We start from the raw sequence: 23,364 nt of genomic DNA, 5'->3' as shown, positions 1-23,364 counted from the left end.
TTTTTCAGTGAGACTCAAGGTGGATTACAAAATTAGAAAAACAATGCCACAAATAACAAAATGCCTCCACTAGTGAAATGAATCCATGGGATCCAACCCTATAAGGAATTCAAATAGATGAAAGTGACATTCATTGAAAAGTCTCCAAATCGTATCCTGTAAAAGTCCAATAAACAAAAGCATATTTAAACTATTCTTTCTTAGGTTGCAATTTTCAAAGAGATTCTCATAAACATGCACCATAAACATGTACCACACAATCAAACATCCTGGCTCCCAACAGAATAATGTTAAATACCGAAGGACTTCATCAAAAACAGGTCAGGTTCCTAAGTCATAGAATCTTCTCAGCACAGTCTTTGACCTCAGTGGATCACCTCATCAGTAGAGGCCAGTATCTGTGCACAATAATGTCTGGTTTGCAGGGCAAGTTCTTGTACTTGGAGTAATGGTAGTGCAAAATATGAGATTCTAACAATTCATACACTTTACTGCCCAGAAATAGAGCAAATATTTGCATAAATCATTAAAAGCCAATGTAATATACACAAGCTACAGGTAGGTTAAACATCAAAAAGACAAGAGGATGCTTGAACAACAAATAAGAGAATGTCACTAACAGCAGTTATAACAATATATGATTATTCTTTAGAAGGCTATATGAAATCATAAACTTACTGTCATCAAATACTCCAGCATTAGCTAGCAGTAAAGTGATGATTTTGGGGTCCTTTTCAAGCTGCATAACATGTTTGCTTTCATTTGACAGAAGAGTGCACACATTAATAGCGAAGTCCACTTCATTTGGGAGTCCAGATAACAGAGAAAGCACCAGTTTATTATAGTCATTTGGTGAATTAAAGTCCATAGATAGCCCATAACTTTGTCGAAGAAAATCTGTTTATGAAAGCAAAAGTACAACATTAGTAACACTGTAGCTTCAAGTTTTGGGCCATTCAGTCCATGAGAGTCAGAAACTATTACTAAAATTAGCTAGTTTGTCAAAGTATACCTGAAACGCTGTGCTGCTGGTAATTATATGAAGATGGAATTGCACCTATAGGAAGTTGTGGCTTTGGATTGCCCGGTTGTACCTCATCATCATCTTCTCCAAAGTGATGTACTTTCTCATACTTTTCTAGATAACTGAAAACAACAGCAAAGATCTTTCAGTATACACAACTCCACGCTATATTACAATGTTGTAAGAACCTGTAACTTACTTTCATTTTAAAAGCTTATTGAAGGAAATCTTCAAAAATTTGGTTCAAGACATTTTCTAATATATTGAATTAAAACAGTCTTCTACAATATTATGTTTTGATTTGGAATATGCTATCCCATTACAAAAGAGTCTTCAAAAGGATTTTATATAAGCTGTTTAACTGCATTCATTTTTCACTGCATTTCAGGTATCAATCTAATTATAAACCTGTTTAAAAACTTCACTGTAGTATTCACTTTTAATAGATACACCTAGAGATTGAGTGTGTTAACTACATCCTTTACAGAAGCTCGTAGACACATCCTTAAATTATGTAGTGATATTCAAGGTCAATGGGAATTAATCACAGATATGAACAAAATGTTCATTGTTTATTCCAGTCATCCCCTGACTTAACTGTTTGATCTGGACTGTCAAAATAATCTATAAACAGCATTAAAACAATGCCTACTTCAACAGAAGGTATCTTTTATAAAAAACTGATACAACTCCTCCACTAGAAAAGCTACTTCACTTAAGTGGGAGGAAGGCTCTTCAGATTGGAGAGAGGCTCCAAACTTGAGCAAAAATAAAAGGTGAGGTATAAATATTTCAATTAATACATAAAAACAAATGGTGCCCAGTGGAGTGGTACTATGGCGATAGGATTCACCCCACTAACTCTCAGGTAACTCAAGAGGGCAGTCCTACTAGTCATAATAGATTACCCAGGCATTTTCAGATATTCTCTAATACAACTGATTTAATCAATCTAGTCATAACCACTGTTCTTCTTTCTTGAAGTAACCTACCACTTCATAATCACATTCAATGTTATTTTGTACAAGCAATGAAAAGGAAATGTGCATTTCTGTATCATATAAAAAAATAACAATATCTAGCACTTTTATCATTTTCATATGTTGTTTTGTGTTCATCTTTGTAGTTTTATTTTATATTTCTACCCCACACTGCTTAGTCCTCATTTTAAGGGCTTTTATAATACAATTAAAAATTGAAGAAACAACTCAAAGAATGAATAGCTTAAAACAAGGTTGAAAAGATGTTAAAAGACCACCAGCTTCAAGGATATTAAACATTCTGAAAATATTTTAAAGCATTTTCAAGCAGATACTGTAATATACTCATGTTATGCTCCATGAGTGCCAATGTGGTAAAGTGATTAGAGCAAGGGTGTCACACTCATTTGTTATGAGGGCCAGATCTGACATAAAAATGGGACCTAGTCGGACCAGGTAATGTGTGTCATAAAATAATAATAATAATAATAATAATAAATTTTATTTATATCCCGCCCTCCCCGCCTAGGCAGGCTCAGGGCGGCTGACAAGAGTTCGATAAAATTATACAATATAAAATATACAATATAAGGTAATTTAAAACAACATTTAAGTTATACATTGATTTAAAACAACAATCTAAAACTAAAATGTAATGCCAAATAGTGGAGATGTAAGCTTTATAAAGGATACAGACAAGCACAATTAAAGATTTTTTAAAAAAAACTTAAAATAAAACATGCTTAAAAGATTAGAACTTTTGCAGTATTTTATTTAACTATCTCTGATGACTGACACCTCTTGCTCTGAATCATTGAATCAAAATCTGGAGACAATGTCTGTGCAGTAGCAATATCGAGTATACTGTTCAGGTGTATGTATCTGTAAGCTGCAAACCTACTTTTGATTTACTGACTTCATTACAGAAAACTCATGGTCAAATGCTTTGTGTGCTGGTCAAGAACATGTGAAGGCACCATGGCACAGACTGAGGGCTATGTGTTTCATCTACAAAGCTATAGTCTTCCCCAGAGAAATAACTATAACTACTATGAGGCAGTGAAAGAATAGACAACCATGTACTATCAGCCTACTATCTGGGAAGTCTACGTTCAGAAACCTCAATCAATCAAAGGAAACCAAAGAAAATGTGAAATGTGAAATAAAAATCAAAGAAAATGTGCTGGTTGAATTTGGTCTGGACACACATTCTCAGTCTAATCCATCTAATTGGATTGTTGTCATTCCTCATCTCAATAGTTCACATTCTTTCCTACTGAGAAAGATCATGAGGGAATTAATACAGTGATAAAGGGGAGGCAAACCCAGTTGCCCCCAGGAGAGCCCTGTCATAACAAGCCCAACTCAATTAAAAAACCACACACACAAACTCTCTCTGTGTAGCAAGGCAAAAAGCTCATACCTTGAGGATATATGGAGGAAATTTAACCCTGAAGTGCGGGACTATATCTTTTTTTTTCAGCAAGACATAAAACTTTTTCCAGAATTGACATGTTGTGGGGCACTAAAGACTTAGGCCTTATAACAAAGAAAATAGAGATTTTACCTAAAATTGGGGCTGACCATAACCCAATAATGTGGATTACAAAATTATCTAAGAAGTTGAAAAGATGGAGATTGAATGAAGATTTACTACAGAATAAAGAAATAGTGACATCTCTAGAAAATGAAACTAAGCTTTCTTCCAAATAAATGATAAAGAGGATATAGAATTTCAGACGGTCTGGGATGCTTATAAAGCAGTAATGAGAGGAATATTGATTACACTGAATAACAAAGATAAGAGGGCAAAAGAAAAAAGATGTTGGTCATTCAAAATGAAATAAAAAAAAGAAGGGGAATTGAGAAAAAGGCCAGGGAAAAAGAAAATTATAAGGGAGATTACAATATTACAAACGCAAATGAGACATTTGTTAAATAAAGAACTGGAATGGAATTTGAAAAGATCGCAGCAGAAATCTTTCGAGGGAGCAAACAAACCCGGAAAATATTTGGCCTGACAACTGAAGAAAAAGAGAGAAAGTAAAATTATTAATAAAATTGTGGTGGATGGAAGAGAGGTGGTAGATCAAGAAGGAATAAAAAGAAAATTCTTTAAGTATTATGCCAAGTTATTTAAAGGTGTTGAAATAAGGAAAGGAAAGATGGATGAATACTTAAAAAAGATAAAAATAGCACCCTTAGCAGAAAATATGCAAAAAGTTTTGAACGATCCAATTGAAAAAATAGAAATTGAAGCAGCAATTAATGCAATGAAAAATGGAAAAGCACCTGGGCCAGATGGATATACAGCTAAATTTTTAAAAACCCTCTAAGAGAAGTTAATCCCGAAACTTCAGAAATTGATGAATATGATAAGAACAAAAGGGAAAATACCAAATACGTGGAAGGAAGCTGTTATTTCGTTGATTCCAAAGGAAGAAAGAGATGTTACGAACGTAAAAAATTATAGACCAATTTCATTATTAAAAAATGACTATAACATATATACAAGAATCTTAGCAGAACAGTTTAAACAATATTTGATACATTTTATAAAGGAAGATCAAGCGGGTGTTTCTTCCCAAAAGGCAAATAAGAGACACTATCAGAACTGTTGTAAATATTGTAGAATATTATGAAAGCCATCCAGAAAAGGAAGCAGCATTATTCTTTGCGGACGCAGAGAAAGCATTTGACAATTTAAATTGGGATTTTATGTTTGCAGTAATGGAAAAAATGGAGCTGGGAGAAAGCTTTATAAGAATGATAAAAACAATATATACTGAACAATGTGCAAGGCTATGTATAAATGCTGATCTTACAGAAGACATGATAATTAGTAAAGGTACAAGACAACGTTGTCCACTTTCCCCACTGTTGTTTATAATGACTCTTGAAATATTACTGATGCAAATTCAAGAAGATAAAGAAATAGAAGGATTAAAAGTAAAAGGATTTACTTACAAATACAGAGCATTTGAAGATGATATAATGTTTACAAATGAAACCCCATACAAGTCACACCTTTGTTGTTAGCCAAAATACAAGAATATGGGGAGTTGGTGGGACTTTGTATTAATAAAGAAAAATCAAAACTTCTATGTAAAAATATGCAAATAAATAAGCAACAAGAATTGCAGAGACTAACGGGCTGTGAAGTTACCTCCAAGGTAAAATATTTGGGGGTGGAGATAACAATGAAGAATATTGATTTGTTCAAAAATAATTATGAGAAGCTATGGTGTAAAATGGATGAAGATATGTTAAAGTGGAATAAACTTAATTTGTCACTGTTGGGTAGAATAGCCGCAATTAAAATGAATTCTACCAAGAATAATGTATTTATCAAAGATTTCAGGTTTTCACGGCTGGTAACATCATTAGGGTTTGTAGAATCTTTCGGGCTCAAGTGCCGTGTTCTACTGGAGAAAGTTTTTCTTCCAGACGTTTCGTTCTCGGCTGCGGAGAACATCCTCAGTGGCGTTGCAGCCAGAGCAGGTGCTCTGACCTTCTTGGCTGCTGTGCATTGAGTGAGGCCAGGGCTGCTAGAGAGCTGCTATTTCTAGGCTGGAGGGGGTGTAGAACTAAGTTTCAATGAATGAACATGACCTAGGACTTGTTTGTCCTAAGTGCACAGAAATTAGAATAATCTGATACCATAAATATTTTTTAGAAATGATTCAGAAAATATTTGAACACCTTGTCTTAAAATATTTTATTCATCATGTTAAAATAAAATGTTCCATAATCAATTTTTTCTTTTATTTTTTTTCTCAATTTTTTGGAAAACCCCAAAAAAGGCTTCAGGGAAAAAATGGGAAAAAATCCCATTTTTTTCCATTTTGTTTTCCCGGGCCTTCACATCTCTAGCCTGGCTGCTTGCTCCTGTTCCTGTGATGTGAGAGTCAGCACTTCAGAGCAGGGTCTGCCATACCAGATTCCTATTGTGGAAGCTGACTGGGTGCTTTTGGACCACCCACATACTTTCAGCCTAATCCACCTCACATGGTTGTTATGTAGATCAAAAGTAGGAGAGGAAAATGATGTAAGCTGCTTTGGTTCCCACTGCAGAGAAAGACTGTCCTTTTCCTAGGTGGAAGCTGCAGGGAGGGAGGGAGGAGATGGAAAATTGAAATCAGAGGGGCAGATAAAGGTAGGTTAATGGCTACAGCTGCCTTCTCAACATACCTTACCTCCCTATTGTCTTGTTTTATCTTGAGCTTAAGACCACTGGTCAAAGAGGCTAATAAATAAAAGGAAAGCATACCTTGCCTCCGTCTATCTTTTCCTTCTCTCCCCAGCCCCCCACCCAAGCCATAACACTCACCCACAGCAAATTTCTAGTGCCTGTTGTGTTTCTTCCCACAACGGGCATTATTATTAGTCTTTTCATAATCCTGACTGTTTGAATGAAGAAACACAGAGACAGCTTATGCTATAAAATAAACTATTCCAGATCACTTGTATATCTGATGCTTAGATATAAAGCTCCAAAATGCTTCCTGCTTGTAAAGGAAAACAAGATTACAGGGGAAGCAGTTACCCATTTATGATGAGGAATTAAGAAAACCAAGTTTTAACTGTCTTTGAATTAGCATTAGTAACTGTTATCTTTGCAGACCTGTTCCCTCATAGAACTAGAAGTCACAATCTTATTAATTTTTTCTGGGCAGGTGATAGTTAAGCATATTTTTGATATGTCCCTATGCCAGGGATGGCCAAACTGTGGCTCTGGAGCCACACGTGCCTCTTTCACAAATATTGTGTGGCTCTCAAAGACCCCACCACTGTCAGCCAGTTTGAAGAAGACATTTATCTCTTTAAATCCCTTCTCCAAGCCAAGCCAGCCAGTGGCATGGAGAATGCATATAAAGTTGCTTTCTTTCCACCTCTCCTCCCCATCTACCTTCATTCCTTGCAGCTCTTGAACATCTGATGTCCATGTCTTGCGGCTCTCAAACATATGACATTTATTCTATGTGGCTCTTATGTTAAGCAAGTTTGGCCACCCCTGCCCTAGGTTATTCCATGACTATGCTCACATTTTATTATCTTCATACAATGTACAAATAATTTATGTCGTCAAATCCTGTGAGATGTAGTAACAGTCACCAGCTTAGATGGCTTTAAAGAGGAATGAGACAAATTAATGTAGGACAGGTCTGGCAAAGAGCAGTGAGTTGTGTTGGATAATTGGTTCTTTTATGTTCTGTTATGTTCTGTTCAGACCCAATAGTGGCAATGAATATCTGCTGTGGGGGGTGGGGGAGAACAGCAATGAAGGACACTTGAACATGCTGGGCTGAGAGGCATTTAGCTGGTCACTGGGCAAGACAGAATATGGAACTGGATGGATTTCTGACATATTCCTGCAGAGCTCTTCTTAAGCTTAGATGGCTCACAATTTTTTTTGAACAAGGCATTATCTACCTCTTTGCTGACTGACTCAGTTTAAAAATTTACGTATTTCCAAAACTCCATATTTGCCCTTTTAATACTGAAAAAAATACAAGAAAACTTGCAACATAATGAACATAATCTACCACTTTTCTGTTAGAAGGAAAAAACTTTCCTTAATATTTCATTTTCATTCCCTATAATAGTAGAGCAAAATCAAAATATTGGTGGGGGGAAGAGTGCATAGCCCAATTCAGGGCTCTTTTTCTCGTAGGAGGTCCTCTGCATATTAGGCCAAACCCCTGATGTAGCCAATTCTCTAAGAGCTTAGAGGGCTCTTAGTACAGGGCCTACTGTAAGCTCCAAGAGGATTGGTGACATCAGGGGGCGTGGCCTAATATGCAGAGGAGCTCCTGCTAGAAAAAGAGCCTTGGCTAATTAAAACTGACTTGCAACACAAGTTTTAGTTGATTACTCAGCCAAATTTTAGCGTAACATTCTAATGCAGGCGTGTCAAATGACCAGCCTGCGAGCCAAAACCAGTCCGCTGAGGGTCTCCATCTGGCCCGCGGGTAGACCGCAGCCCCTCTGCTCCCCCTCCCCCAAATCAGCGATGCTATCACCAGCTATTTTGGGTGCTCAGATCAGCAGCTTCCTCATTCTGTCCTGCCTGAACTACGTCACGTGACTAATAGAGCCATGTGACCCTGCTGGACTTTTTTGCCTTCCTGCCTCCATTCTGTTACATCAAGCTGGCGTTCTTTCTACAGGGGAATTGATCTCTCGTGTCCCTGGGTCCTACCTGAAGCTAGTTTCCTGTTAAGTCTGAGCAAATATTTTCTTTTCAAAAATAATGTTCTCACTTGGGCTGGTGGCAACAGGGACGGGCGCCCGGCTGCAGTAGGGACAAGCAGGAAGATGGAGCCACGTGTGCAACTCGCTAGGCTGGCTCTGCTTGCAACTGGCCTGCAGCTCAAGCAGTCAGGCTGCTCAGCTCCTGCTGCACGCCTCACTGAGGTAGGGTGCACTTTGTGCCAGGGGAGGGAGTAGCAGGCCAGCACAGAGCCACAGAGGAGGCTGACTTGCCTAGGTGTTTGGGTGACGGCGGGGTGCACTTTGGGCCAGGGAGGGAGCAGCCAGCCAGCACAGGGCTATGGAAGAGGTCGGAAGGGCCTCGGCCCAACCAGAGGTGTCTGGGCAGCGGCGGGATGCACTTTGGGCTGGGGAAGGATCAGCAAGCCAGTACAGGGCTATGGAGAAGGTCAGAAGGGCCTTGGCCGATGTTTGGGCAGTGGCGGGGCACATTTCAGGCTGAGGGAGAGAGCAGCCAGCCACCACAGGGCTATGGAGGAGGTTGGAAGGGCCTCTGCCCAATGAGAGGTACTTGGGTGGTCGGCGGGGCGCACTTTGGGCTCGGGGAGGGAGCAGCCAGCTGGCACAGAGGAGGTCGGAAGGGCCTTGGCCCGATGAGCAGCTGCCCAGCCCCGGGCTCGCTGAGGTGTTTGGGCAGCAGTTTGGGCCAGGGGAGGGAGTAGCCAGCCAGCCGGCACAAAACCACAGAAGAGGTTGGATGGTCCTCGGCCCAATGAGTTGTTTGGGGGGCATCAGCAACTACATGAAGTTCAGGCTATGGGATGAAGCCAGTGGCTGGGAGCAGGGCCTTTTGTTGTTTGGGTAGGGCAGAGCAGGCTGGAGGGGATGAGGGTCAAGGAGAAGCTGCGAGGTGTCTGGGCCACAGCATGAAGATTGGGCACAGGGAGAGAGCTGGCAGCCTAGGGTTGCCAGGTCCATTTCAAGAAATATCTGGGGACTCTGGGGGGTAGAGCCAGGAGACTTTGGGGTTGGAGCCAGGAGCAAGGTTGTGATAAGCATAATTGAACTCCAAAGGGTTCAAGTCAACTCCAAAGGGAGTTCTGGCCATCCCTTTTAAAGGGACCACACACCTTTTAAATCTTCCCTCAATTGGAAATAATGAAGGATAGGGGTACCTTCTTTTGGGGCCCATAGAATTGGACCCCCTTGTCATATCCTTCTAAAACTTGGATGCTATGATGCAAATCTGGTGCCTTTACCTCAAAAAATAGCCCTCCCATAACCCCAGATACCCACAGATCAATTCTTCATTATACCCTCTGGGAATGTCTCCAGAGGGAATAATGGAGTGCCTTGCAGATATCCCCCCCCCTTTCTGATGACCCAGAAGTGGGAGGGAGGGCCTCCAAACCAGGGGATCTCCTGTGCTCAAGTGGGGATTGGCAACCCTACGGCACCCAGTTGCAGGCTGGAGGGTCAAGGCTTGTAGCGACTGCCTGAGATCCTTTGGCGGCAGCAGCCACCACCACATGAAGCTGGAGTAATACAATAACACTGCTGTATTAAGCACAATATATCCTTCAAAAGAGCATGTACGCGTTGATCTGTGATTGAATTTTTTGTACTGTGGGTAAGCAAATCACTGTAAGAGTGGGAGGAGATGGTGGTGGTTAGTGTCGAGATACTTATGACTATTTTGATAACAGTTCCAGTTAAAACAGCATTGAGAGAAGACTGACGAAGGGTAAAACCAACGAAACCATAGGAAATCCAAGAAATACGGTCTTTTGATCTCTTTGTGAGAAGTTGTGCAGAAAGACGCCCCGTCTTCACCCAGATTCTGAACTGCAAGAAGCGGCTGAAGGCAGTGTCTCCGAGACGTGACTTTAGAAAACAGTCTGGGGGAGCATCGTTTGGGTGTTCGTTCTAATATTTTGCTGCATGGACTTATTATAAACTGTGCACTAAATGTTTGTTTACACACTTTTTTGTGCGTGAGTGATAATTCAACCAGTGAGGTTTTGAAGGATATATTGTACCACATGAAGCTGGGACTGCCTCTCTCCTGGCTTGCAGTGCCAAGAAACACGGGTAAGAAAGGACCCTTTTCTATGCTTGTCAGTTGCTTTGCTTCGATAGGGGGAGTGGAGGGAAGGGCTTCCAAATGACCTAGGCTTGCTTTGCAGCCTCAGCAGACCAAGGTGGGCAGCCCTTTTGCTGCCCAGCATTTATTCCAGTGGGAACTCTGCCCTCCCAGTTTAGCATGGATCTCTAACCTCTGTCCTGCTCTGGGCCCTCTCCCTCTTCTTTACAGCAGGGGTGACTAATAGTAGCTCTCCAGATGTTTTTTGCCTGCAACTTCCATCAGCCCTAGCCAGCATGGCCAATGGCTGAGGCTGATGGCAGCTGTAGGCAAAAAACTTCTAGAGAGCTACCGTTGGTCACCCCTGCTTTACAGTTTCAGGTGAAGAATGTTTTGTACAGATGGAGAGGTAGGCAGATGTATACCCCAGCCTCTGTAGCAGGAGGAGACAAAAAGACTGGAGACCGGGGGGGGGGGGGGAGAGTCAGCCTTACCTAGCAGTTGTAATAACAACCCATTATTTCTGTGCTTAATGTCTGGAAGCACTTGGCTGGCATGATCTCAGTCACTAATTCTATTTGGTTCACCCATCTAGAGAGGGGCTCAGAGACTGGCACAGCTGCAAGGCTTCGTGTGGTGCCCAGACTGGGGAGGGGTGGAGAGTCAGCTTTACCTAGCAATCATTATAACCAAGTCTTTTGGCTCTTGGGGGAACTGTTATAGCTAGTGAGAAGTACCTGGGTGGGAAAGCCAGCAAGGAAAACTTGTGGGCAAAAACAAATTACCTCTGCTCATCCCCCGCCTTGAAAAATCCATGGTCCTGGGGTTGCTACAGTTTTAAGCAGGTTTGTTTTAACAGTAAAAAATAATGTCTTTAATTGTGTTTGTGTCCTTTATTAAGTTTTTATCTTGGCTACCTGGCATTGCATTTTGTGACACGCATGGCTTGGCCCGGCATGGTCTCATTTATGTCAGATCCGGCCCTCATAACAAATGAGTTCAACACCCCTGTTCTACCTATAGGATACAAGTAACTTTTACATATAATTTTTTTCATGATGTATTATCATAATGCAAATGTCTTTCTTTGCATGTCTACCATGACACAGTATCAAATCAGAAGCTTGTCAAACATCACTTGGCTAGCAAAATTAATCAATATGGATTTGCACAAGAGCAGAAGTATCGTATAATTCTTCATACAGAGATGTCAACAGCTATCATGCCACCCCTCCAAAAATGTCAACTACAATCAACTATTAGAAATGTGGGGCTTAAATAGAAAGATACAGAAAGAGTCATATTCTGAAACTAAATAGTTATATATTTGTTGGCATGTATAATACCACTCCACTTAGTCTGACACCCTTATGGAACCTAAGAAGAGTTCTTCCAACTTAAGTGGCTCTTCCACTGAAGAGTCCTTTGGCTGGAGAAGAGCATCATATCATTAACTTTTATGTAATCAGAGGTATTATTGTTTGTGGTTTATATTGTACATACATGAACCCAGATGTTATGGCCCAGGTTCCAGAGAACATCTTTAATGGATGCCTCTCTCCCCCAATACTAAAAGTGATCTTGGGCATGTTAATGCAATAAATATACAAAGAATAAGCACATTTAAATTGCTGTAAATCAAAGCTAACTTGGTGCAGAAAAAAAATTAGATCTTCTATTGTATATTAACTAGCCTACATGGATTCTGAGCAAGAGTAATTCTGACATTCTAAGGGTTACTCTTACAGAAAGAAATACATGGCAAAAATCTATACATTTTGTAGTATTTATATGAAAAGCAATTGTACAATAAATCAAGAATCCACATAATGCTGCTGGCCAGTGTTCTATAAATTTGAACCTGTAAAATTTTCCAACTCTCAATTAACAGTGATGTCATTACAGTATTTACTCAAATGCAAAAGTAGTTTTTTAAAGGTATGCCATCAAAAGCAGGGTGGAATCATCTTAAATTTGCATAAAAGTTACAGTTGTTGATACTAAAAATCTTTTTGTGTATAACATGAGAGGGGCATCTTACATTAAGGACGGTCTTCCTTCTGAATAAATATGGTAATAGCATACCAGCTACAGGGTAAAGCTTTTTTGTAGATCTGTTCTGTAAATTCTAACAATTGCTGAAATATCCACCTTTAGCACAGAAGAATTTTCATTCCTGACAACACTGATGCAAGAAACACTAAAACATACACAAAGAGTTCTTAGTATGGACGTTCATTGATATTACAACTGGCTGTCCAATGTTAGCATAATATATAAAAATATTTCATGCACTTAATGTTTAAGAATATTATTTCCATGACAAGCACACGCACACCGCACACCTATATTACTGGAGGGAACACTGAGAGGAATAAATGAATTGGCTGAAGGTAGTCCTGTCCCTGGAAGAAAAAAAGGGTTGCACAGTATACCATATAGAAAAGAAGAAATGGCTCCTCAGAAACGACATTATCTTGGATCCTAAAACTGAACAAATCAGGACGTTTTGCCATCCCCCTCTTACCACTGATGCCCCTTATGTCTACAAGCTGCTCCTGAAGGTCACAGGAATTATGTGGGGCATGGCACCAGAAGCCACCAGTAGGAATCTTCTCCATTTCTTGTTTTTAGGATCCATAAAATTATTTCTTCAATACTGTTTTCCCTGTGATACTTTGAAACCAGTGCCAAGTCTTCTGGGGTTCTTAAAATTTTACTGCTACTAGATTCCAATGAATTTAATAGAAAATGTTGAAACTAAAACTTTTACAAAGACTATGACAACAACTCAAACTTGAAAGAAAGCTGGCAAATCTTAGCTGCAACATTATTTTTTTAAAACACCACCACCACTATTATTATTATCATTTTATTAATATTCTGTCCAATCCCCCATGGGGGCTCAGGGCTGAGTACATCAGAGTAGATTACATCAATATAAATAACAGGACAATCACAATAGAATTACAACAAAAACACAATAAAATCAGTTCTAATAACCACTTAATAGTACAGCAGGATGCGCCAACAGGGTGGTATAACAAGATAGCACTGCAGTGTGATATAGCCGGGGTTGGGGGGGGGGGGACTGATCTAACATGTAGATGCCCGCCACCTCATCAGAAGGCCTGATGGAACAGCTCCGTTTTACAGGTCCTACAAAAGGCAAATAAGCCAGGTAGGGCCCAGATCTCCATAGGGAGCTGATTCCACCAGGCTGGGGCCAGGACTGAGAAAGTCCTGGCCCTGGTTGAAGCAAGACAGGCATCTCTTGGGCGGGGGATGGTCAGAAGATCTTGGGAGGCCGAACAAAGTGATCTCCGGGGCATATATGGGGAGAGATGGCCCCTACAGGTTAGCATTGCCATCTGGTTCTCTGTTGCTAACCTGAGACAGAAAAGAGGTATGGGTGTGCAGCATCTGTGACAGAATAAAGTTAGACTGTGTTTGCACACAAAAGCTCATACCTTGAATAAAACTTTGTTGGTCTTAAGGTGCCACTGGACTCTTAATTTTATTCTATTGCTTCAGACTAACATGACTACCCACCTGGAAGCATCTGTGAGGACATTTGGTGGCAAAACATAGAGGGAATCAGGTTTTGCTCACACACACCATCTTCTTGACATAACAGCTCTTTTGCAAAATCAGGTTTCAGACTGGGGCCTTTTGCTTCATCTAATACCTAAAGGATGGTGCATTTTACTGACTATAAAAGGAGCTTGGCAATCCTTAAATCTGTCAGAGTAAATTACACATAATATAGTTAAGATCGGTAGTTGTAGTTAAAAGGTGTAAGACAAGATGAACAATCTCTGATTTCTTCACAGTCTTCTTAGGTAGCTTAAAGCATAAGTAGCTAGCCAAATCCAAATTTTAACAGATGCTTTCCCCATGACCAGCAAAGGAGAAGTAACCTTGTAAATGCTCTTTACATTGTCTGAACAAGCTTGACGTTAATACCCCTTTGACACAACCTGTAATGAAATGGTTAAAGTGCTGGCAGTTGGCTGGTTTTAAAAGGGCTGCTGTTTGTAGTTTTAGATGTTAAAATGTCCTCCTCTTCTTACCTACAAGGCCCAGCAGCCCTTGGACCTAAAAAGTGTGGGAAAAAGAAGAACTTCCCCAAGGGGCGGGGCAACCTCAAGATAGACTCCTATCCAACCAGGAAGCAGGCAGTCTTTGAGCTACTGAAGGATAGGAGAGACTCCTGTGGAAGGGCTGTGCAGAGTGACCAGACCACAGAGGTGAAGAACCCTGCATGTCGGAAGTGGGAACCTGGGGTGGACTGGAAGTTTTTCTGCCCTCTCTAGAGAGAGAGGGAGAGGGAGAGGGAGAGGTGAAGGAGAGCTGAAGGCCTGTTGGAGAAGAGACCTTGTCCTGCACTGCAGTCTCCCAGGTAGAGAAGTTAGGGAAGTGTGTAGGGAGAGAGGACTGCATTTTTCTTCTGTTTTATTTGTACCGTTGGTCCAGTTTAAGTTTTCCCTTGTAGTGTGCCTTACCCAATCAATATATGTGTCCCCTGTTTATAGTGTAAATAGTTTGAATAAATACTTATATATTTTTGAAGTTAACTACTGAAGTCGTGCTCTGACCACTTAAGTCTCCCCGGCTCTGCACGTTACCGAGAAAGAAAAGGGAACCCCGGGAAGAGAAAGGAGAGACCTGTTTTTTAGGTTGCCAACTCTCCAAGGCCACCCCAAATATTGGAGATTCAGCCAGAGGGGCCTCACTGCCCCTCTAAGACGGCAGTGACAAATTCAGTGAGTGGTGGCAGCAAACTAAGGAAAGGTTACACCTACCTGGGAGTGGGGTAGGGAGGCAGTGGGACTTGCAAGCCTCAGACGGCTGCACAGTTGCAAGGACTGAGGGCAGGTGCCTGTTCTGCCACACAACCTAAGAAAACATGCCTATGTTATTAGTGTTTTTTGAGTCTTAGCATTTTTTCTTAATTCTATTCTATCTCACATGCTAAAACCAATTTTATATATCCTAATACAGAAAACTTCCAGTTTTTGCTACTTTATCAACATTCCTTCAATATATAAAAGTTACTGCATTTAAAAACTGAACCACTTTAACTTGTAACAATAACAGTGAAATCCTATGCAAAATTACTTCAACCTGTACCTACTGATATACTGGAGTAATCTCGCAAGATCACACTGGAAGTCACTTACTGCTTAGAAAATGCTGCTCTCTATTGGAAAACTTGCAGAATTGCAGCATCTACTTTAATCATAATACACAAAATACGGTAAATGCATGTGATTTTTTTAACATGACCTAGTGTGTGTGTGTGTGTGTGTATATATATATTTTTAAAGTTCCTTTAAATTACAGTTTTAAAGGCTTGTCATATTTTTTGTTTCCTTTGCCTACTTAAATAAATCAGTTGGGAAAGATTAAGGTAACTTTCTCATAATGGATGCAGCTATTCAAGCTCCCTAACGACATATACTATCGCTTTCTTTAGAAAGAAACTTTTTCTAAAATGTTAAAGGCGAAGACACCACCCCCCACTACCCAGCTGCTAAATTTAGATTATTTTACATAATTAAAAAACATTTGTTGCAATAAAAATAAAGATGAATAAAGAAACAATGTTACTGTTTAAGTACAGATTGTGCTAGGATGGGGGCATAGTCAGGGGCACAAATTCGTCAATATGAACCCATGATATAAGCCACCTTGTATTCTGTATAGGCCTTGACACAGACAATACCAAGAGCATATGCAAGCCAACAGGCAAAGAAGGCATTCTTCATACATTTTATTTATACCCTCGCTTGTCTCCCAGTGTCTTCTCCATTTTATCATTTATTCTATCTTTAACATATGTGGTACCAAGTGCAGACAGGCTCCAGTGCCTTACTTTCTTAGGGAACAAATGACATTGCTTACATAAGCAGACCATACAAATGTGTCAACACTTGTATGATTTCCCAATGCCAAAGCAAAAAACACCAACAGACTAGAATACCAGAAGAACACCAGAAGACTAGAATCTACGGCCTTCATATTTTTCTGATTTGGAACAATCAACTATGCCTGTGTGTGTCAGGAGGTTTAACACATATAATCCAAAATATAAAAAAAAATGGGTATAACAACTATTTCACAAAAATGTTTACATCAAATCACCAGCAGTGATCAGGAAACATATCTGAAGTCCTGAAATCCAGAAGACATAAACAATGTAAATATTTTGCAGTTTTTTAAAACTGTAAATGGTCAGAGTAAATGTTTCATAAAAGCACATTAATATGTTTACACTTGTCAAGCCCTTCCTTAAGGCCTTCATACACCTTATCTGTCATCTTTTCTATAAAACTTTCACTGCCTATCACAAGAATCTACCTTTTGTGGCAACTGGCAACTGCTTTACATTAAAGAGTATGTATATATTTCGAAGGATGGTGGAAGACAGGAGGGCCTGGCATGACTTTGTCCATGGGGTCGCAAAGAGTCGGACTCGACTGTGCGACTGAACAACAACAAATGTATGTATGTATGTGTATATATATGTGTGTGCATGTGTGTGTGCGCGCACACATGTATATATGTGTGTGTGTGTAAAAGTAAAGGTAGTCCCCTGTGCAAGCACCAGTCGTTTCCGACTCTGGGGTGACGTTGCTTTTACATTTTCACGGCAGACCCTTTATGGGGTGGTTTGCCATTGTCTTCCCCAATCACTTACACTTTACCCCCAGCAAGCTGGGTACTCATTTTACCGACCTTGGAAGGATGGAAGGCTAAGTCAACCTGGAGCCAGCTACCTGAAACCAGCTTCCACCAGGATTGAACTCAGGCCGTAAGCAGAAAGCTTGGACTGCAGTACTGCAGCTTTACCACAGCGCCATGGGGATCTGTGTGTGTGTGTGTGTGTGTGTGTGTGTGTGTATGTATATATAAAATAAGAGCCCCGTGGCACAGAGTGGTAAAGCTGCAGTACTGCAGTCAGAGCCCTCTGCTCACGACCTGAGTTTGATCCCAGCAGAACCTGGTTCAGGTAGCTGGCTCCAGGCTCACTCAGCCTTCCATCCTACCAAGGTAGGTAAAATGAGTACCCAGCTTGCTGCGGGGGAGAAGTGTAGATGACTGGGGAAGGCAATGGCAAACTACCAGTCTGCCGTGAAAGCAACATCACCCCAGAGTCGGAAACGACTGGTGCTTGCACAGGACTACCTTTACCTTTTTTTAAATGTATAAAATAATAAACATTTACTGTCTTCATGCATTCTGAACAAACTTCTGATTTGTTCATGACAAACACAGAATCACCATGGTGTCATGACTGCATGCTCCCTCCCTCCTCCCTGGTCTCTGAAGCCTAGAAATTCCAATTTGCAGTGATGTTCAAGTGTAGGCTCCTGAGCAAACCATACCATTAAATGACAATTATATTAGATGTTCTAACATGCCCTGATTAATTAACTGGCAGGGCACAAAGTTTTTCTGTAAATGACCCAATTATTTCCTGTTTACAAAAACACATATGGAATATAAAGTTATAAAAATGTAAACGCTATCATGTTTACAGACCTCTTGTAATTTCATGTCCAACACTTGTCCTATGAACCTAGCCTCATCTTCTGGTATACGTTGGTTAGGGCTGCCAATCCCCTGGTGGGGACAGGGGATTCCCTGGTTTGGAGACCCTCCCCCTGCTTCAGGGTCCTCAGAAAGCAGGGCGGGGGGGGGGAAATGTCTGCCGGACACCGCATTGTGCCCCTTGAAGAACGATTCTCTTAGGATATAATGAAAATTGATCCATGGGTATCTGGGGGAGCTGTTTTTTGAGGTAGATGCACCAATTTTTTGCATAGTATCTGGTGCCTCTCCTCAAAACAACCCCCAAATTTCAAAAAGATTTGGACAAGGGGGTCCAATTCTATGAGCCCCAAAAGAAGGTGCCCCTGTCCTTAATAATTCCAAATGGGGAGAAGGCATTTAAAAGGAGCGTGGTCTCTTTAAATTTGATGGCCAGAACTCCGTTCAGAGTTCAATTGTGCTCATCACACCCTTGCTCCTAGCTCCACCCCCAAAGTCCCCAGATATTTCTTGATTCAGAGTTGGCAGCCCTAACACCAGTGAATTTAACAGCCACCATGGGAATTGAAGACACGTGGTTAATGATAAGAACAGTGAGACACTTGTCAACTGGGCTGAAGAACACGGCTTGTGTTTCGTTATTGACACTGAAGACAGAGGCACCTTCACATCAGTAACATAAACAGTCCAATCCTGACTTAACAGTTGTTTCATCTGACTAAGGAAGTTAGCCCTTGCCTATATCCAGACACATTCTTGAAGCTTTCTTTCACAGTCATCATCGACCTGTAATCCTCAAGCTAGGAACCAAAATACCAGTTATCAGCTTTGTCATGATCCTAGGCTTATTGAGGCCTAAAGGCTCCAGGGAAGCCTGTATGAGAGTAGCTACAGGGCCTACATTTCCCAGAATCTCTTCTGTCCCTCTGATTGGGTGGGCAGCAGTTTTGGAGGGAAAACTAGCCCAGAGGAGTGGAACCTGGGAGGAAAGCATAAAAGGCTAGTTACAGACAGGGAAGTATCCCTCACCCAAGGGTGGCGAGTCTCTTGGTATTAGAGGAAGGGAACATTTAGTTAGTCATGTCAGGGCTGTTTATTTCTTTGTACCAGCCTTTACTGTTTTCATATTTGCTGCTGGACTAAAAGTTATAAAACCACTTGTTGCTTTTGAGCACTTATATAAACTGCCCGGGTCTGTTTATTGTTATTGTTGTTATTGTTATACTGCCTGGGTCTGCGTGCCTCTTCAGTCACAGATAAAAAGGTATCTGCTGAGAAAGAAGACACAGGGGTCAGGTGGGTGCTCTGAGCCCACCCAGACAGACCCCTATCAGAATGCAGTACAAGGCCCTTCCTGGTCCCCTGCTGTGTGACAAGGTCTTTTCCAAGATCACGATGGAACTTAAGGCAAATTGGAAAGGTTTCAGTGAAGATATAGATAGGCATCTTGTATGAGTCCCTCAAACACATAACTACCACTGATTCATTGGAGCTGTTATAGCTACAGTCAAAAGACACATTCCTCAAGGATATTGGAAAGATTATATTCCAGGCTAGAGTGATCAGAGTGAGAGGTAGTATCAAAATTTCCTTGACAGCAAAAACCTTGACATAGCAGATGAACTACTCCATGAACTCAACACTGCATGTAGATAAAAATGGACTGAAGCAACTGTGAATTTGGATTTTAAGTATTTAGTAGGAAAGCCTAGAGCCTGCTGAAAAAACTAGGTGCAAACCCACCTGTGCTCCAAGGAAACCCAGGGGTAACATCAAACCAGGTAGCTGCCTGACTGGTATCCCTACCCAGAGCTCCTAAGGACTAAGATTTTACAATCATGATTTTTTTAAAAAAAAGAACTTCAGATTTTGAAATACACTTGACCTGAAGACTGCCAACTGTCAGGGAATTTCAATGCTGATGAGATTTCCAAGGCACTAAAAGGACATCAAGAGTGGAAAGACATCAGGCTTTGACTACATCCATAATGAATTCCTGATCAACAGGGGTACTTTCACTAAGAAGTGGCTCACAAAGTTTCTCACTGACATCATGAGAACAGGAAAACTCCCAGAGGAATTCAAGAAAGCAAAAACAGCTGCTGTTCTGAACCCTGGAAAACCAAAACATCTGGCAGAAAGTTACAGACTTATTTCCCTTCAGAACCCCTGATAAACTGTTATAAACATGAAAGTTGTTAAGCTGAGAACCTGGTCTTCTCAACGACAACAGGGGTCTAAATCAGGGGTGTCCAACTCATTTGTTATGAGGACCAGATCTGACATAAATGAGACCTTGTTGGGCCAGGCCCAACATAAATGAGACTTTGTCGGGCCGGGCCATGCATCATCAAATGTAATGCCGGGGAGCAGAGATATAAACTTTATAAAGGACACAGACAAACACAATCAAAGATTTAAAAAAAAAAACACCTTAAAAGATGCTTAAAAGATAAGCACTCGTGCAATATTTTGTTTATCGGCTTCTGATAAATTACACCTCTTCCTCTGAATTGCTGCATCAAAATCTGGAAACAATGTCTGTACTGTAGCAATCTTGAGTATGCTGTTCAGGTGTGTGTAAGTTGCAAACCTACTTTTGATTTCTTGACATTCATTATAGAAATGTCATGGCCAATGCTTTGAGCCTAAGATTCAGAGGAAGACATGAAAAGGCTGGGAATTGTGAGCTTTTGTACATAAGTTGCTTCATGTGCTGTTCAGCCAATGAAGAAAATAGAGGATTTGCTCTGTAGCTTCTGTGCAAGCCTGACAAAGCAAGCTGTGATGCAGAAGGAAGCTAGAGGGAGAGAAGGAAGCAGATGGCAGTGAATTGCTTGTGGGCTTAATAGAAGCCCTCTGAGGGCCTAATCCAGGCCGCACGTTTGACACCCCTGGTCTAAATCCTGCTTGCTCTATAGGGACATGTCCCTATAGAGCAACAAGCAGGATTTAGACCCTGCTGTAGTTGTGAAGACCAGGTTCTCAGCTTAACAACTCTCATTGAAGCTGAGTATCAGAAGCGTCCTAAGACATCAGCGATTTTTGTTGATTTGACTGCCATTTATGACACAGCCTGGAGGGATGGTCTGCTGTACAAAGTTTCCCCTGCAGAACATTATTTTATCTTCTAAATAACATGCTGTTTGATAGAACCTTCCAAGTAATCATGAGCCACTCAATCAGCAAGCAGAAGAAATTGAATAACTGGCACCTACCCCAGAGTTTGGCCCTCACTCCATTTCTTTCCAATCTATACATCTCTGATGTTCCTGAGATGATATCCAACAAGTTTGCTTATGCTGATGACATGGCAATTGCAATAAGGTACAGATCAATTAAAAGGACTGTGGAAATTCTGACTAGGGACTTTGAAATTTTGGTTGACTACTACCATAAATGGTGGCTTATTCCAAGTCCAGGAAAAACAGAATGCTCCTGTTTCCAACTCAGTAATAATCTCGCCAACCATGAACTGAATGTCTACTTTAATGGCATATAACTTACACACAACCATATACCTAAGTACCTTGGCATTACCCTGGACAGGACCTTGAGCTATAAACAACATCTTATCAATGTAGAAGCAAAAATACACACACAAAATAACATTGTCCAAAAATTATGTAATACAACATGAGGTGTGTTTGGAGTAGGTATATAGTATTGTGGAATATGGTGCTTCAGTGTGGGTCAACAGCCCGCATGTCCAGAAACTTGATGTCCAACTCAAGACAACAATGAAATCATCAGCAGATTCACTAAACCTACTCTGACCTTTTCTGACACATCACTCCACTCCCATTACTGAAGAAAAGATGCTTTTCATGAATATAGATAGATCATTGAAAACAGTTGCCTACCCACAAAGGCTTATGCAGGCCCATACAGATTCTGACACACCAAGCAATGAGATCTGCACAAATCCTGCAATCACAAAATGTGATCTAGGGAATGAATGATTGAGAACATGGATGCAATCATTCCCACCCAATATCTATAACCTGATACTCGAACAAGAGGTCCAGATTTAACTTCCCACATAAAGTATGGATATGATAGGATATGAACAGGTTTGGCAAACCTGTTGTTTAAATGGGGCAAAATACTAGGACCCAAATGTGATTGTGATGCAGCTTGCCAAACTATTTTCCATCTGTAAAACAAATGTGATTGTTGTGCTTTCCAGGAAGATGTGGTAGAGCTCTTTGTATTCTCCCCAACTGTGATTGAGTGGATTGAAAATTTAGATATTAGTATTTAGAGGGATTGCCCAATCAGTTTGCATACCCATTGTATCAACTTGGTTACATATTTTATATTATTATACGCTTCCTCTGTGTAATTCTGCCATATGATAAATAAATACTATGATGTCAATTTTCTAAGTGAAAATGAAGAGGCAGCTGAGCCAGGATTCTTCATTTCCTGTATCTCCATAAATCTCTTCCCAAGGAATTAACATCATATTAAGCTAACCATTGGTTTAAATTAATTCATTTTGAACAGTTGAGGCATCAGATTTTGAACCAAGTATCTTTTCAGCCACTAAGCACTGAACAGTTAAAGACTATATGTGTATGTTATATCTTGTCAAGTTGCTTTTAACTTACAGCAATCCTATGAATCAGTGACCGCCAAAATGTCCTAATTAATAGCCTTGCTCAGTTTTTATAAATTGTAAGTTGTGGCTTTCATTCTTGAGGCTTTCATTCCAGACAGTTGTGATTTTCATTCTAGAGCAGGGGTGGCCAAACCACAGCTCGGGAGCCACATGGGGCTCTTTCACACGTATTGTGTGGCTCTCAGAGGTTGAGGCTTACTCTCAAGTAAGTGTGTATGGCATCGGGACCTCTGTCAGCCTCTGAGTACTGACCCATAGGTAGGCAACTATTTCTACCATGTGTGAAGTGAGGAAGGAAAGGGAAACAGGCAAGTTTGCAAGCTATTCTCCACCACAGAGGTCACCCAGTCACCTAGAGTAGGGGAAAAGAGCACAAGAGTCAAGGAGAAAAGTGAGCATGTAGGGGAGGGAAGTTGCTGGCCGAGCTACTGAGTCCAGTATTAAGAGTTTTAATTAAAATGTATGTGTAGTATTTCTTCATGTATTGTGGCTCTCAAACATCTGACATTTATTTTTTGAGGCTTTTACATTAAAGCAAGTTTGGCCACCCCTGTTCTAGAGAGCCAGTTTGCTGAAAGAGCTAGTTTGGTGTAGTGGTTAAGTGCACAGACTCTTATCTGGGAGAACTGGGTTTGATTCCCCACTCCTCCACTTGCAGCTGCTGGAATGGTCTTGGGCCAGCCACAGTTCTCATAGGGCAGCTTGAAAGGGCAGCTGCTGTAAAAGCTCTCTCAGCCCCACCTACCTCACAGGGTGTCTGTTGGAGCGGGGCAGGGGGGAGGTAAAGGAGATTGTGATAGCTCTGAGACTCTGGAATTCAGAGTATAGGATGGGATATAAATCCAATATCATCATCTTCTTCTTGAGTTAATCCATTTCATGC

At 40.8% G+C, this 23,364-nt stretch overlaps 1 protein-coding gene across 2 annotated transcripts in view; it reads right to left on the bottom strand.

Moving 5' to 3' along the window:
- The window catches only part of ARID2 (AT-rich interaction domain 2), a 176,285-nt gene that overhangs the window by 85,572 nt on the left and 67,349 nt on the right, over positions 1-23,364 (bottom strand). For both annotated transcript variants that reach the window (XM_060244949.1, XM_060244950.1), the window contains 2 exons: positions 1,013-1,146; positions 679-897 (listed from right to left, as the gene is read on the bottom strand). In XM_060244949.1, the coding sequence (XP_060100932.1) occupies positions 679-897; positions 1,013-1,146 (353 nt within the window). The remainder of the gene's footprint in view (positions 1-678; positions 898-1,012; positions 1,147-23,364) is intronic.

This window comes from Heteronotia binoei, chromosome 8 (assembly GCF_032191835.1).
Source record: "Heteronotia binoei isolate CCM8104 ecotype False Entrance Well chromosome 8, APGP_CSIRO_Hbin_v1, whole genome shotgun sequence".
Lineage (NCBI taxonomy): Eukaryota > Metazoa > Chordata > Lepidosauria > Squamata > Gekkonidae > Heteronotia > Heteronotia binoei.
Note: the sequence above shows the minus strand (reverse complement) of the source record. Positions and strands in the feature narration are given on the sequence as shown.